The sequence below is a fragment of the Poecilia formosa genome, unplaced genomic scaffold, assembly GCF_000485575.1.
Source record: "Poecilia formosa unplaced genomic scaffold, Poecilia_formosa-5.1.2 Scaffold97, whole genome shotgun sequence".
In the NCBI taxonomy this organism is placed as follows: Eukaryota; Metazoa; Chordata; class Actinopteri; order Cyprinodontiformes; family Poeciliidae; genus Poecilia; species Poecilia formosa.
In genome coordinates, this window is record NW_006800036.1 from 841,237 (window position 1) to 857,750 (window position 16,514).

The 16,514-nt window shown below is 38.4% G+C and overlaps 1 protein-coding gene across 3 annotated transcripts in view; it reads left to right on the top strand.

The window, feature by feature from the left end:
- Positions 1–581: 581 nt before the first annotated feature.
- Positions 582–16,514, top strand: part of LOC103142469 (polypeptide N-acetylgalactosaminyltransferase 18-like) — a 148,524-nt gene continuing 132,591 nt past the window's right edge. For 2 of the 3 annotated variants that reach the window (XM_007558546.2, XM_007558550.2), the window contains exon 1: positions 583–1,093. In XM_007558546.2, coding sequence (XP_007558608.1) covers positions 838–1,093 — 256 coding nt within the window. In that variant the 5' untranslated portion in view covers positions 583–837. Of the gene's footprint in view, positions 1,094–16,514 lie in introns of all 3 variants that reach the window. The other variant, XM_016674580.1, reaches the window with a different exon arrangement.

The following is a 16,514-nucleotide window of genomic DNA, read 5'->3' on the forward strand; positions in this document are numbered from 1 at the left end:
GTATACTCTTTGTTGCTTGCACTCCTTTTTTTTTACACCACATTTTCCTTCCACTCAACTTTCCATTGCCGTGCTCTATGACGGGCCAGCTTTCTTTAGCAATGACATTGTTTTGCTTACTCTCCTTATGCCTGCACGATGAAGATGACTGTCTCCCTGTGATTGTATTGGTTATAACACGGAGAGCACATTACCTTCACATTTCTATTTTATTGATCCTAATAATTACATTTTTTGCTTCCCATTGACTGTAACATACCACTATTCAGACCAACAGTAGTGAATATGTAAAAGAGAGAAACTATTGAACCTTTCTACAATATTCTCATGCAATGAGATGTTCCTGTACTTTTGCGCTTTCCACAAGCCACCTGTTACCTTTAAACCCACTCACCGGACTCTGTCTGAACTGCATCCAGCAGTTCCGTATCTGCCCGGGTCAATTGCATTTCTGCGTCCATACATCACCCTCCTCCCCCTGCGCCTTCATCTGTGCGCTCCAGCTGTGAGGGGGGACCGGCAGAGGCCAGCAGATCCCGCCTCCTCTGCTGCGATTGGCCCGACGGGAGGCAACAGGGGGGGATTTGCTGGCTTGTGTTTCACATCTTTGCAGCGGCTGAGCGCAGCGTGGCTCTCCAGCTGCGCAGCGTGGGCTCTCCTCTGAATCATATAGTCAGATGACTTTCATTACGGCCGCCGAACGCATTTGGAGCACTCTGTCAACGCAGCAGAGAGCGGAGACGAGCTGAGCTGCGCGTTTTGGACACATTTATCCCGAGTGCGTGTTCCGCTCAATCCACCTGCCGGCGCGCAGGGAGCCCCTGGAGGGATGTCGCGATGTTGTGCACAAGGAGAACTAAAACTTTGGTGTCGACGTGCGTGATCCTGAGCGGCATGACCAACATCGTGTGCCTGCTGTACGTCGGCTGGATCACCAACTACGTGGCCAACACCGGGGGAAAAGTTGCGGAGATCGGCGGCGGTGGCGGCGGGGAGACGGACAGAAAGTTGGAGGAGGACGGCAAAGGTGAAACGCTGAGGATTATGGAGCGCTTGGAGCGTCTGGAGAGCGTCGTGAACGAGCACATCAAAGGTCAGTGGTGTTCCGCTGAGGGTCTGAGCGGGTCAGAAGCAGCTCTGGTATACAGATGGAGGTGTTTCAAAGAGGCCAGCAGTTTTTAATCGACATTTAGATTCACGTTAAAAGGCAGTGGAAAAACAACTCAACTTTGGTTTGTTCTCGCATCTTAAAGGTGAAACTTTGCGATTTTTTTCTTCTTCTCCAGCTTCTACTATAGAGCTACTCAGGTTAATTTTTACACTTATATTATGAAGCCGGTTAAATGTCAACAGTCACTCTGGCATCTGTTGTAGGCTGCAGCATATGTACACCCTCATATCACTTAATTTACGAAGACAGTGTGAAGTGGGATTTTTAAGAGGCTGCAGCAGAACTGTCCCAATAGAGCCCAGATATCCCTAAAAGTGCTTCATAGTAATGTGAGTTAATGATCCCCCGCAGACATTTTTAAAAGGATGTGGAAATGCATCCAATTACCCTTTCCCCTTTTCTGAAAAATCCAGCCGATGATCGTATATAGGACTGAAATCTAGAAAAAAAAAAGTCCAATTTGTCCAAAATGATGCTTTAAATTAAAATGTTACCTGCTTGGAGAAACTTTGCCCCTCTGCTGACTGAAGTGGAAATCAGCATAATGATTTAACTCAGTTTTGCATTTCCATGTGAAGGCAAGCAAGTATAAGGTGGTCTTGCATGATATTTGGAATGATAGGGAAAAATTTTACCAGCTGGAAAACCATACTAATGAGGCGTAACATTACGACCACTGAAAGAATGGCTGCCGCAGATCCCTTAAGGAATATCCATCCTGTATTCAAATGTACTTGAACCCACGAACTTCAGTATTTTCTCTAATTATAAAGTACCAAATCTCACCTATAACTTATTTAAATTGTACATTGTTTTCTGAAAATGTTGCGTTGCATACTTTTTTCTGTTTATTTTGCATTTGGTCCAAAGCCCACTAAAAGATGTTATTAAACATGACATATTACCACTGGTCACGCCAAACTAACTCAAAGCAAATGCCATCTGGTATTTATTATTTACTGGAGACTCCCACTCACATTTCCCTTACCCGTAGGTTATGACTAGAAGGAGGAAAATTACTTGTTAAAGCAGGTACGAATTGATCCTGGAAAGGTTGACGGTGGCAGTCGCCACCATCTGTTTTTCTTTTGACTCAGGGTGAAAACGAAATACGTAGAATTGCACAAAATATTGAATTTGAGCTGTCATCACTATATCATTATGTGCAATACAGCAAAGGATGAGTTGGATTCAGTATTTGGTAGGATGCTACAGTTTGTAACAGGCAATCACACTGTGCATTTTAATATTATGTTTTGCCAGTTGGACCGTCTCCTGTTGCTCTGGGTTTTTTTAGCAGCTGGGATTCTGTAGCTCACGGAGAGTGGTGGAACATTGTGTAATGATAAAGTGTTAGGAACATTTGTGTGTGAATTTTTTAGCAGCAGTGTCACAATTAAACATTTTCTTAAAAATGTTTGCAGCCTTAGTTATACAGTTTTTCATGTTTATTTTTTCCTAAAAAAAAAAATCATCTTTTTGTTGTTTTTTTTTACTACTTGCATTTTGTACTTGTCTGTGCAGCTCTTGTCAAAGTCATTTTCTCTTTGGTACAAAGTGTGTTGGCTGCGTTTCTTGCTCATCCGTCTCCCAGTGACACTGATACTGTATGTGTTGTTCACCATAAACTGTTCAGTTTCTCCACTTGGACAATGCTGAGCTCTGGCTTGACTAAGATTAGCAAAATGAACCTGGGTAAATTGACTTGAGATCATCCTGGTTCGCACTGAGATGCATGTAAAACTACATTTTTCTCTCCCTCTGCGAAAACACTTTTTGCAGCCGTTTGTTAGGAAAACACATTTTGAATTCAGAACTAAATTTTTTGCTGTGTCCTGTTTGAGATTGCATTTCCAGTGACCTGTTGTTGTGTTAATTCTGCTGCACTTTGACCAAAAGAGCATCAAAACTAACTGAAGAATCAAATCCATTGGTTAGTGTCCTACTTTAAAGGACTATTTGTGATTTCATCACTGGCCCATTTGCAGCAGTCTCTGACCAATTTTCTTATCTAAATTCAGAAATCAGACTAGGTCAGTTCAGTTGTCAAGCAGAATAGCTTTCTGGGACCCAAACAAGAGCTCAAACTGGTCTGTTTACTGTTGTCAGAAAATGATATTGCACATTGCTAAATTGTTTCAGTTATACATAGGCAGGCATGGCGCTTCCTCCTGGGTCCTTCATGTTTAATTACTCCCCTCCTCAGATCAGCACAGCGACGAGTCAACACAAAATAGGAAGTGGGACAGACTCTTCTTGTATGGACCACTAAATAGGACACAATACTCTAACTGAACGTAGATTTCAGTGAAGAGATGCTCGCTGTGGCAACGGCAAGGGGATGAAAGCTCCCGTTCTCTGGGGCGAGGTTTCTTCTCTAATACTCCATCATCATAAAGTCATTCATGGGAAAGATAAGAAGCAGAGAAACTTTGTTTATCCAGGATTATTATTATTATTATTATTATTTTGTTTCAGATTAGCTTGCTGGGAACTGATTCTCAATCAGAAGTAAAACAGTGTCAAGACTCAGTTAATACTCTTAGGAGAGAAACATCCTTTCCATGCAGAGGCCACCTTACAAGCACAGAGATTGCTACACTTCAGTGACTTGGTTCATTTGAGCAGCAAATTATGTGTTTCTAGTACAACAATGCTCGAGACCTTCTTTTTGCCCGTTTTTGTCAGTATTATTCTTTCATCACTTAATTAGTTGAAAATGTGACGATTTTAAATGCTGAAACTTCACATAAAAGAATCCGTTTTAACAGTGCTGCAAAGGATTTAACAGGTGATTCTTTGAGCAGCAGTTTCACAGACAATATGGACGGACGTTGATCGAACAGACGCCTCTGAGAGGTACATCTAAATTAAATATTTAGATGTAATTGTTCAGGTTGGGTTCAGTTTGAACGCAATACAGCAGTGAAAAGAAACAGACAGCAGACATGCTAAGTTATATCTTTGTAGGGTTTTTTCTTTTTTTTTTTTTAATTTTTAATTTTATTTTCTACAGAAACAGTTGTGTAGCTATAAAACTTTCTTTAAGCCAAATGTTTAAAGGTTAAAACTTGAAAAAAACTGCACTGTGTGTACTGAGACAATTGACTATGAAGCACTCACCGACCACTTTATTAGGGACACCCTTCAAGTACTGGGTTGCTCTGTAATTTTCCTTTTTGAATCTGTCTAATTCTCCTTGACGTGGGTTCAAAAAATAAGCATGGTATATAATTTGCATTTTAAAATGTTTGAGCAAACTTTTTTTTCTCTATTATTATTATTATTATTCATATGCAGGTTCTCAAAAACACAGAAGTACTCAACTTAGAACTTTACATTATTCCAGCTGTTTGTACTCTGTTACCATTTTGGAAAGTTTATTTCCCTGAAATCAGAAACACTTTGCTTAATGAAAGGAGATGCAAAGATGTGAGGATATGAAAAAATAACCAAAAATTTCTCATGTATCTTTACTTTAAACATGCATTAGCCTAACGAATTCTCTACCTCAGTCCTTCTTCTTTTGCATCACTCCCCAGAGATCTCGCTACGATAAAAACTCACTGATCATTCGCATAGTTAATTGCAGGCTGATGGCTCACCGAGCAGTTCAGAAGGTCTAACAAAATTTGTATGGATGTTGGGGTCAAAGCGTTGGAGTAAATTTAGCTTTATGAGTGCTCGCCTCACTCTTCTCCTCTACTTCACTCGGCCATTGGAGCCGGTACCAGATTACATGAGCAGCCAGCGGCTGACGTGTTTATGCTCTGTTACTGATACAAAAAGGCTCGACTGCAGCCTTATCATGTTGACGTAGGAGCAGAACAAATGTATTTAAGTGACTGCCTTAACTTATGCTCACCAAAACAATGCTCATCAGAGGGATTTTCACATGCTGAATGATTGTTCCATTAATACATTACATGTGCATCTGTATTTGTAATTGTACAGCAATGACATGGTGGTTCTAATTATGCTGTCTTTTAATATATTATGTTCATATTCTAAAGACTTGCAGCAGAAAGCAGGTACTGTAGTCTCCCAGTACTCAATAGCAACTAAGAAAAACTTATTCCACTACACATGCATATGTAGCCGACTTCATCTCACTCATCTGTTGCGTTGCATGTAATGGCCTAAAGAAACCAGCAGACGAGGACCATGGGAGTATTGCAGCCAACAGGGCAGCTTTATTCTGTTCAAAACAAGAATATTTTCAGCACAGCAGTTCTTGGGCTCTGGCTTCCCCACAAACACCTCTTAGACAGTCACAAGAACAACAATAATCACATTGGTGCAGTAAAACTTGATAAATGTCACTAAGGTGGGAATTAAAAACCCAATACAGTGCTGCGCCAAACATAAAATCAGTTTAACAACAATGTACAAGATGTGAGTTTAACAAACATACATTTTAGAACATTTTCAACATTTAATACACACCAGGCAGCTTGAACACACACAGGATGTGATGTGGAAACAGAAAATAAGAAAATAAAAGCTTCTCCACCAAAATAAAATACAATATACAAATCAAGAAAAACAGATGTACATAGTTAAAGAGTGGATTTGGGGTGAAATATAAACATTTTTACACACTTGCTATACTTGCATATAGTAGCAAACGTGTTCAGGAGACCACTGACATATGAGATGTATTTCTTTTCTAGTTCTTGGTTGCCTCCCCCACCGCTTTCTGATGCCGCCCTGAGCAACTGCCCATATAGTATAAATGATTTAGAGTGTAAACCATAAAAGTGTGCCAGGTTTACAGTCGATAGTTCTTCATTAATCATCTTATCGGTCTGGCAGTAAAATGTCAAAAGATACTCTTTATTTGTTTCTTTTTTTATGTAGAAATGTAGTTTCTAATCTAGAAGCTGGGTAAAAAAAAAGACTCCTCGTTCTTGAATTGCTTTGTTCTTTTCAGTGACAAATATTTCTTTTGGTGAATAAATTTTTCTTGCCTTGGATTGTTTTTCCATATCATATTTTTAGCATTTCAAAAAATATTTGTCCTTTTAGTTTAAAAATAATTCACTGAAGAAAGGTGATATTATTTTTACAAGTCACTTATGAGGTTGTGTATGTTACTCTTCAGATATTAAACATTTCAAAGACCAACAGGAACCAGGGGACTCTGCTGTTGTCTTGTAGAGGTACGAGTCGATGTTGAACAGAAAATCGGTTTAATCAGAAACCGGATCCCTTGACTCTCCTTTACTGTATCTGTTGTCTTGGACAGATGACGCCTTCCCTTGTTGCTTCAGAGAACATTTAGCCCTCAGAGCTGTGCACATTTTAGCACATCCACAGGTGCTTGTTTCTACGCTTCTGGACACGTGCGATGTCCATGATCAAGATAATTCATTCAAAAATGATTAATTTCTGGTAACAATTATTTTCCCAGTGTTATGACTTGTTGGATCAGTTTTCAGCTCCTCTCCATCCTGCCAACCACACATTTTATTTTTAGAAGTCTTTCTGTGAGTCAATGCTGGTTGATCTGTTATGACAGTCTTATGAGGAAGAGGAGTGTGCGCTGTAGGCGTCTGAGGCTCTGTGTGTGAGTCTCGGTGTAAGTTTCCCGTGCCATCAAAGATTCATGCCAGTGGTGTGAGAGCTGCTGTTGATGCTCCCGCCTCCTTATGGAATCTCTGTATTGTTGCATGAGCAATTCAGTTTCTGTTAACACCCTGACATTAGTCAGTTTAGGCTGCCATGACCTAAACCGACTAAAGTACCTGTGTGTAACACAGGTACTTTGGGAGGAGAAAAAACAAACACATCTTCTTTTGTTTGTTTGTTTTTTTTTCTCTCCCAGCTGTACTACAGATTCCCGAGGATATTCTGATATAATACAGTTTAGGGGTACACCAGAGATAGCAATGAAACACAGATCCACACGGATAGCCAGAAGCTGCTGGTTTGTTGAATATTACATTAAAAGTTGCCTGAGTCCCACTGAAGGTTTCAAACCTCTCCCCACCTCCCCTCCATCCACGCTCACATCACCAACTTTCAAAGCAGAGTGGCAAGAAAGTTGTCATAAATTTGCAATGAATCCACCTTTACGTTCGTCTTTGATCTGTCAAACGCAGGGAGGTGTGACATTCACAATTCCGAAAGTGTCACTTTTGTGCAGATTGAAGCCAGATGACTTTGTTGGACCTACTCCATGCGCTTGCATCTCTGTCAGTCTCAGATGGCAGCTTGCAGAGTTTAAGTTATGCTTCAGCGGCGCTTACAGGTGTTGGCAGGTGACAAAATTAGCATGCGCTTATGCGTTTTTCTCTAAAGTGCAGCACATTTAAAGCACCAAGGGGGAATTCAACAGGCAGTTTAATCTCCTCCTGATTTTTGTTGCTGTTTTGCACGTGCAACCAGACCTCTAACCTTTTTATTGCCTGAGGTGAGATTATAGTTTCAGCTGCCCCAACACTCTCCAACACCACCACCACCATCCCCCTTTCTTATTAAAAATAAAATTAGGATCCCTTTAGAAGTTACAACCCCTATTATTTTCTGTCTTCATGGAGGTATACAATTTTTTGACAGGTTTATCTGTTTTGCTTGCACAGCAATCATGCATGGATGAACATATGTGGCAAAAATGTCCTCCTGTCCAGGACGGATGTAAACTAGTCTTACCTGTTGCTGAGCAGTTCAAGCAGAACATTCAGCTGCAGCAGAGAGACTACTGGACGTGTTCAGCATAAATTAATTAGTAAAGATTATGGCGCTATAAAATACAAGACATTGCAAAACACTTTCATAGTACCACAGCAGCAGTATATGCAGTAGCGTTTTTAGGCAATTGAGATTTTCTCAGACTAGCCAAATTAAAATAAAGCAGACCCTCAACATAAAACAACATTGAAGAACGGATAACTGTAGTTCTCACAAACGACTTCATAAATTTGCCTGTGAATGTTAAATGGTTACTTAACGAACCAAGTGGTTTTTGGGTTTTATTTGTGCTGTCCTTTGTTTTAACAAGGCTGCTGCTACTTCTTATACTGATTTTCATCAGGCTTGGACTCTGAGGAAAAAAAACCCCAAACATTTTTCTAAACTGCGTGTGTGTTTTGCATTTAACCAAAAACTTTTGTCCACTGTTAGTCATTGCATAGAAAAACTGACAGTCAGCTCCATAACAAGGCACGGATGAAGCCTGATAAATTTCTGCTGCAATATGGGTTTACTTTGACTAGGACTTTAATGACAGAATGAGCAGCAGTGTTCCCATTGTGAGTGAAATACTTTGACTCCCTCTGCTTATTAATTGCGCAAATAAGAGTTTAAGTACTAAATAGCAATTTTTAAATACCAGATCAGATGAATTTAGTTTGGAAGTGTCCTCATGTGGTCTCATTTTTCTTTATGTAAAGAAACACAACCTTCCTATTGAAATGCCTATTGAGGGTACAGAATGTTTCAATCATGTTGCAGTGGGAAAGGCTTGCCTTCAAGTCTGTCTGCCAGGAAGTTTCAGGAAGTCAGCGAAATTGAAAGAAGGATTGTTCATTGTGTATTAACAACTTTAGGGCAGATCTCTCACCCAGGAGATTGTGGATCGATGTCTGCAGTCAAATGTTGACCGTTTCTTTTGTTGTTCTTTTAAAAGACTTTTTGAAGAGTTTAATTAAAGGGCACTGAACTGTAATTCTTCCAACACCTATTTTATACAAATCTCAAGAGTTTGTTGCAGCTCTCTTCACTTGAAGTATATTTGAATGCACAGTATATACTGTGTCCCTAAGATGGAGGTAATTTTCAAAAATTTACAAATGAATTTGAGTAAAAAAAAAATTGTAATTTTAATTTGATATTGTATAATATATCTATAAATGAAACAAAGCATAGGGGGATCACACCTGTGTTGGGCTGGGTGTTGTTACAGCTACACCATGTAACTGATATTTAAAAAAAACAAAAAATCAGTTTTTTAAAACATATTTGTGAAATCTGTCAACATGTTGTGACAGTATCGTTTGAGACAATCTGTGAAAAATCAAGCCCTTCCTACTCCTCCCTGATCTGCTACAGCAATCTACGAAAATGCTCTGCTGGTCCAATCAGAGCCAAGAGGAAGGTCTTCTTGGCACTGTCAATCATCCTAATGTATGTGTTGCTCAATCTGCTAATGGTGGAGAATCAACTTGCTGCTTCAGGAACACCATTTATTCTTCGTTGTCGGTGGCTATGCTGACTAGACTTTGCATTCATAACTCTGCTGATGGAAAGACACTGTAGCCTGGCAGAGAGAAAAGAGGAAAGTGTGAGCAGTGTGCACACATGAATGATTGACAGCGCTAGGACACTCCTCCTGACTGATGGATGGTTTCTGACCGAGTAATGTATTTCTGCATTTAGTACTGGGAGCACTGGGAGAAGGCAGAGGAGCTTAATTTTTATTTGCATATCTGTCTGCGAAAAAAGCCACAGACACATCTGTTTTTCTGTGACCCTTTAGGGACCTAACAATTCAATTCCAGTTCTTTGAATCAATCTGGTAGAACTACCCATGCTGTAAAAGAAAATTGCTTTTTAAATTGACATTTGCATTTTGGATAAGCAAAACTGAGCAAGCCTGATATCCTGAAATCATTTTCCCATACAACTTAGGAGGCTAATCTCACTTGGCAAAATGTAACGACACATTTTATATTTTTAAATTTCAGCAACTGAGATATTAATTGTAGTTTATCACAGGAGTGTTAAACTGTTAGCACCTCTTCTTCGTTGATTTTGGACTTTTTCGACAAGCGTCAGTATTAATGATGGGGGATGCTTCTCTGTGATGAGATTCAAGCTGCTTTCCACAGAGCAATCAGTGTCTGCAAACAGGCCAATCATGCATGAAATGACATGGGCTGATGTTACACCTCAGGCATCTGATAGTCCAAAATAAAATCATAAACACTGAATGTGTTTTAAAATCTGTCTAAATCTGGCTGCACTCTCTACCTTTTCTGTGATCTGCTTTCAAGAATCACAAAAGCATCGAGCTTTCTCAGAAAATGCACCATTAGGTGGGGATAAAAGTGGATTATTGTAGCAGATGGTGATGTCTGCTTTATAGAAAATTACTAATTTAATAGCTTGAGGAGAAAAATTACTGCTATGTATTGAATAGTAAATATGATATTTAGTTGGACGGGCTTTCTGGCAATTGCAGCTTCAATTTAGGGAACAGCTTAAAATAGTTTAATATTGCTTTGTCAACATTTAAAGAGTAATTATTAGCAGAATGATATAAAGAAGAGAGTAGCAGCTGCATATTAATTTAGATTTTCCAAGAAGCACCATTCGTTTTCTATGTTTAGATCAACAGGCCTTAAATCTTTTAATGTTAGCATTTATATTGGTTGAAGTTTTACTATCAGCCACCAGCAGGGCATAAAACTCTTCTTTTTGTTTGTTAAAGCAACATCCTGCACAACACCAACATTAAACATTACAAACGTATGTTAAAATACTTTCCATAGGCTACAGCAAAAAGTTAATCAGCAGATCACAATTTATTTTATAACTTATGACATAATATCCATGGTTAATTTAAAACTAGTTACTTTTATATCTTCCAGTAGAAGAAGGCTTGGTCAAGTTGCTGTTTTGTAGCTTGTACAAAATTTTAAAAAAGGAAAAAAGCCATGAATGTTTGATTCCGTCCTTTGGCCTATTTCATGTACGTTCTCATCAAAACTATTACTGCTAATATTGTTTGTGTCTACTTCTTGTGAAGTACCACATTTTTTACAGATCTACCCTGAGCTTCCTGTTTTTGTGATAGCTATATGTAAACAGCAAGAAGGGGACATTTGATTTTGGATGTTATATTTTTATATCAGCCCTTTGTTTCGAATTGTTTGTGCAAGAAACAATTAAAAACAAAGTTTCTCTTGTTGCTTCTTTTCTCACTTCCTCTAGCAGCCTGCTATATTGCATTTATCCTGTATTTAAAATATGTCAAGTGGGTAATTAAGTTAGGATGTATACTTTTTTTTATTTATGATGTTCTCTACAGCAGTTATACCAACATTTAAGTTTTTTTCCCCCCAATATTTACATATTTCCAATGTACAGTAACTGCCAATGATTCTTGTCTTTCTCCACCATTGGTTTCATGTTTTCAGTTTACTAATAATTTCAGATCAATCACGCTTTTTGGGGCTGACAGTCAAACTATGCATTTTAGATTACAGCAGTATTGAATTGTTGACATCAGACTGAATATTATAATTGCAAATTGTAGACTCGTTTTTTTCCCTTGAGATACACAATATTCTGAATGAGAGTGGAAATTAGAGCTCAAACTAAAATACATGAAAAAGATAAAACTCCAGGAACCCAACATGAAAGATTTCATTTAATCTGTGAGCCAAATCGGTCAGAACATGCAGCTTTTCTTTGATCAATAAATCCATAAACATAAATATGAAATCCCTCTTAAGTCCAAAAAAAAAAGAAAAAAAGAAACACACAAACAAGAAAGCAGATTGTGTGCAAATTGGTTTTTCAAACACAGTCAATGTTGGTTCTAATTTTTATTTTAAACCTGTCAGATTATGAAATGGTGAGAACTTGGCTTGTGCCAGTTTTCTTTAAGCCACTCAAATTCCTTATAATTTAGTCTTTCATCCAGAATAAATCCAAAGTATAAAAAGTATGACTCAGGAAGAAAAAAAAAATCATATTATACATTTTTGTTTTGACTTTGGTGTCATAGTTGTACGACTCTGTTTAATGGTATTTGTTTATTTTTCATGCCAGCTGCTTATTATGTAAGCTGGAAAATTATGGATAGACTTTTCCGCCTGTTTTCATTTTTCCATTATAAATAAATCTGTTTACAACGGTGCTAAGAGGCTGTTACCAAATTGTAGGCCCCTGGAGAACAGGGAGTTAAGTGCTTTTTGAAAACCAGTTGACAGCCTCAGTTTTCCACTCGAATGCCATTAAAATCATTGAAGTCACAACATGAAGGGGAAATATTTTAACAAATCCACAAACCTTGTAATGTTTATCAAAAAGTGAGCCAGAAAAATTTACATGAAACAAATGTAACATGTCCTACACAAAAGTGTATATATATATTTTTTATCAAATATACATGTCAATAATAATAGTACTAATCTCTTATGTGTCAACAGCAACCTAAAGATATGAAATAAGTTCATGATTTCTCATTTTCTCACCTTTAGCTCACGTTCAGTCAAAGCCGCTTTTACTGAGTTGAATTCTGGGGCAGATTTTCTGTGACTGGAAAAAGTAAATTTTTCTTACTGGCTTCATTTAACACCCACAAGTTAATCATCACCATATTGTGTCACAAACTGTCAGAATCCACATTTGTCCTTGTCGCCTGGTTGATCGCACCTGCTCAGTATGTTGGAACGGAAACTTCTTGCTCGCCATGTCGCTTGGATTCAGGCTGTCGGTGCTGTAACGTCAAACTGACAACTGTAATTGGCAAATAATTACGAAGAAATTAATGTTTTCAAATGCAATTTTAGCTTCATTACACCCACTACACATATCAAAAACCTTGAAATTTGAAGAAGTCCTGCTATCCGCGTGGATGTCATTGCGACATCCAACAAAGTATCGTTACAGATCATGTGAATCGTTTCATGGAAACAGTATTCCCTGATGGCTCTGGCCTCTTTCAGCAGCATAATTCATCCTGTCACAGAGCAGAAACTGTCAAAGTGAGATCTGAGGATTACTACAGTGACTTTTGTTTTTCTTCCGAATTCCCCACATCCCATTTCTGAAATGTGTTGGACAAACATGTTTTTATCCGTTTATCACTTTGCAGATAACACGACATGAGTGATGCTACTGCTTTACATTTTGGTGCCAGATATTGCAACCCAGCTTCAGGAGCCAATGCTAAAAAGACCAAACTATCAGTCTGGTGTTCATAATTTTATGCCCATTTAGTGTATAAATGTTTTTTGTTTTTGTCACCTAATGGTCATATCTTTGGTTCCACTGATGCCCTGGGGCTTTGGATTTTCTGTGGCTAAGTTTAGTTATGAAAGTTTTATTTTTGAGTTCACAATTTGCTGCCTCTGTTGTGTTTGGGTCCTTCTACCACAAAATCATAATACAGAACATTTTAATAAACAAGGAGGCCGAGCGCTGGTTAATTAGAACTCTTTGAGAAAACAAGTGTGAATGCAACTTCTTTATTAAAGCTACCATAGTTTTAAGGGATCGGAAATCTAATTGGATCTGCAGATTATTTCCATTCAAAGAGACAAATTGTTTATTGAAACTGGGTATGGGGATTAACAGAGGTCACTTCCAATCTAAATCAAACTAAATCAATCACTGCAGTACTTTCTAATCACCTGTCTTTAATTGGATGTAAGGCCAATGGTTGCATATACTTGCATATTGAAGTGGTGTTTCCATTATTGACATTTCCTCCATAATAAGAGCTGACTTGATAAACGCATTATGTGCAAGTCTGGTCATGTTATTAGCTTGTTGAACTTCTTTGAAGGAAAAGCACATCCAATCAGTCCAGCTTATTTTAATGGTTTCCAATTTAGTAGTCCATATTAGCCATGTATACTGCAGGTGACTTGTTACAAATGCAAAACATGCCTCTGAGTTCTGTGATGACCAAGGGCGGCGAACACGCTGCTTCATTAAAGTAGAGGCTGTGCTCATGGCGGTAGCTATCCACCCTGTGAATTCACACATGCATAAACACGCAGCAACACACTCAGGAGAATCGCTACCACAGAGACTGTGCAAGTAGCAATTTGTGGAGTGTATCTCACATTTATATGCAGAGCGGATTACAAACAAAATGCACAAAACTTGACACTTTTTAAGTGTAAGTAAAATAAAATGAAAGCAAGCCGGCCGTTAATCCTTACTCTAGATTCGCTCTATAAGAACGAAATGCTGGGATGTGCATGTTTTTTGCTATATTGAGCACACAAGTTATGCTGTTTCAGATTTCTTCATTTGCCAGAGTGATTTCCTCACAGTGGCAGGCTACATGATCGCCTCTTCAGATTTCACACACGGTGTGTCCAACAGGGAAACCAACACTCTGTTTGGTTGCCACTGTCACTCACTGCAGCTAAACTCTGCAGTGTATCGCCCTTAGGCTGCAGTATAACACTGAGGAGAGGCTTTCCTCCATGCTGCCCCACAGCTAAATTCTGTCAGCAATGCTTTGGGAGGGCTGTCTGAGACAGTCACCTTCATAGAGTTGTCTTCTGGGGGCTGCTGGAAATGCTGCAGACAATTAGTTTTAGGCCTGTTTTTAGAGTGGTGGCTGTGCCATAGACAGAACTAGTCATAAGTAGTTGTTGTGTATGGTAGTAGTACCAAGTATCATTGCTTTATTGGTAATGTAGGGCTTTGATGATTAATTTTAACCACTCTTTTTTTTTTTTAGAGTGAAAAAAAGTGGTAAATGCCAATGCCTTTTTAGAGCTATATGTTGCATGTAAGAAAACTATATGAGCCGATTCTTCTTTGCTCGACATAGGGTCAAAATTGTACATACAGATTCAAATTTGTCTCAAATACTGGTTGTCAAAGACCTGTGTGTTTGTCTTTAAGAATCCCTTTTACCCTCCATTCACTGCCTGTATTAATTACACCTGTTTTAATGTGTTACCTGTATGAGAGATATTCAATCAGTCAGACTCCAAACTATCCGATGGACATCTGGATAATCCAGAGGAGGCATGGGAGAAGGCCGTGGGGTCATATGAGGCCAAAAGCTACAGCGCTGAAACTGTGTTGACCAGTGACAGCTTCAGTACCTCAAAGATCTCAAAAAATCTGTAAGAAAGAGTTTGCAAAAGTCCTTTCTGCAGTTGTGTGCAAATCTGATCAAGAAATAGAGGAAGTGTCTGCACCAACTATTAAGTTCTATTTTTATAAAATGTATAAAATGCTTCCAAAATTAAACTGAAACCTCATTTACACTTATAAGATGCTTTTGATGGATGGCTATGACAATAGTAATTGCTTTAAAAAAAAAAAAAAAGAAAGAAAATCACCGTGTTTCATCAACAACTATCTTTTTCTCACATTTTCTATGGAAGGTCTATACATATTTTGAACCTTTTAAAGTATGTATAGTATATATTATATTTCAATTTGACTACCTGTTATTGCATTTTTTTCATCCACCAAACCTGTTGCAGATATTCTTTTACATTGTTCATGATGTGGTCTCATCTAACAGGAGCTGTCTCAGCACATTCAAAGGATTTTAGAGTAAAAATCTTAGAGAGGGATGACATCTGTGCTCGAGACAACATTCTGGACTTCAGCTTATATTGTAAAGTGGGTTTTTTTTATACTCTTGATTGGTGCCAGTGGAGAAATGAATGACTTCACTGGACATAATTTGTTTCTGTCACTCAGTCTGTCAGCTAGCATCAGCGGCGTCGGCTCTTCAGTCGGCTTCAGGGTCAGTGAAAATTGAGTTTGGACACAACTTCTATTTCTGTTTTGTTCCTAAGGAGTATTTATTGATTCGCTGCTGTCCACCGCTTCCTGTTTTCCAGCCCAAAAAACAGTCCTTGATCAACCTCCAGCACCTGGTCTTGGTTTTGATATTAATCAGTGAATAAATATTTCAGCTTCACATGTGTCTGTTTTATCCCTCTGAATCAATCAACTTTGCTTCATGCAACGTGGCGTTCTCTGGATAAAGTCCTACTGACAGCAGGGGAGTTTATACAGCTCATAGCTTGCAGCTACATACAGACAAGTCACATGCAGAACTGAACAAGGTTACCAACGAGGTCAAGGGAGAAACTCCTGAATCATTTAGATGGCTAGTGCCAAGTCAGCTGTTACTAACACGGTAACAAGTTGCATGAACACAATGTGCCTTAAGGTTATTCTTTATCAGCACCTTACTGCAGTATTACAAAAAGAGATCTCACTAGTCAGAGAGCAGCAATTAATTTTTGTTTTCCAATCCAAACCAACTTGCATTAAAACAAGTTTGTGTAGAAGAAATAAAGAAGAAATATCCTCCTGTCATCAGGTGATGTTTTGTATTGATTCCAAAACATCAATTGATCCTGAAGGAAAGTTCAATTGAAATGCTATCAAAAATATTGAAGAGCTGATATAAGGTGTGCAAGTTTTTGTTTTATCCTCTTTCATGAGGACACCGGCGTCCTCGTGAAATCTGTGTCTCACTAACTGGTCTATTTTACGAGTGGTATGGAATATTGTTAAACATTAAAATAAAATAAAAATTGTACAGATAGTTGAATGAATCTAAAATATATATATATTTAAATCCCTGAAGGATTTTTGACATTTTTTCTCTATTTTA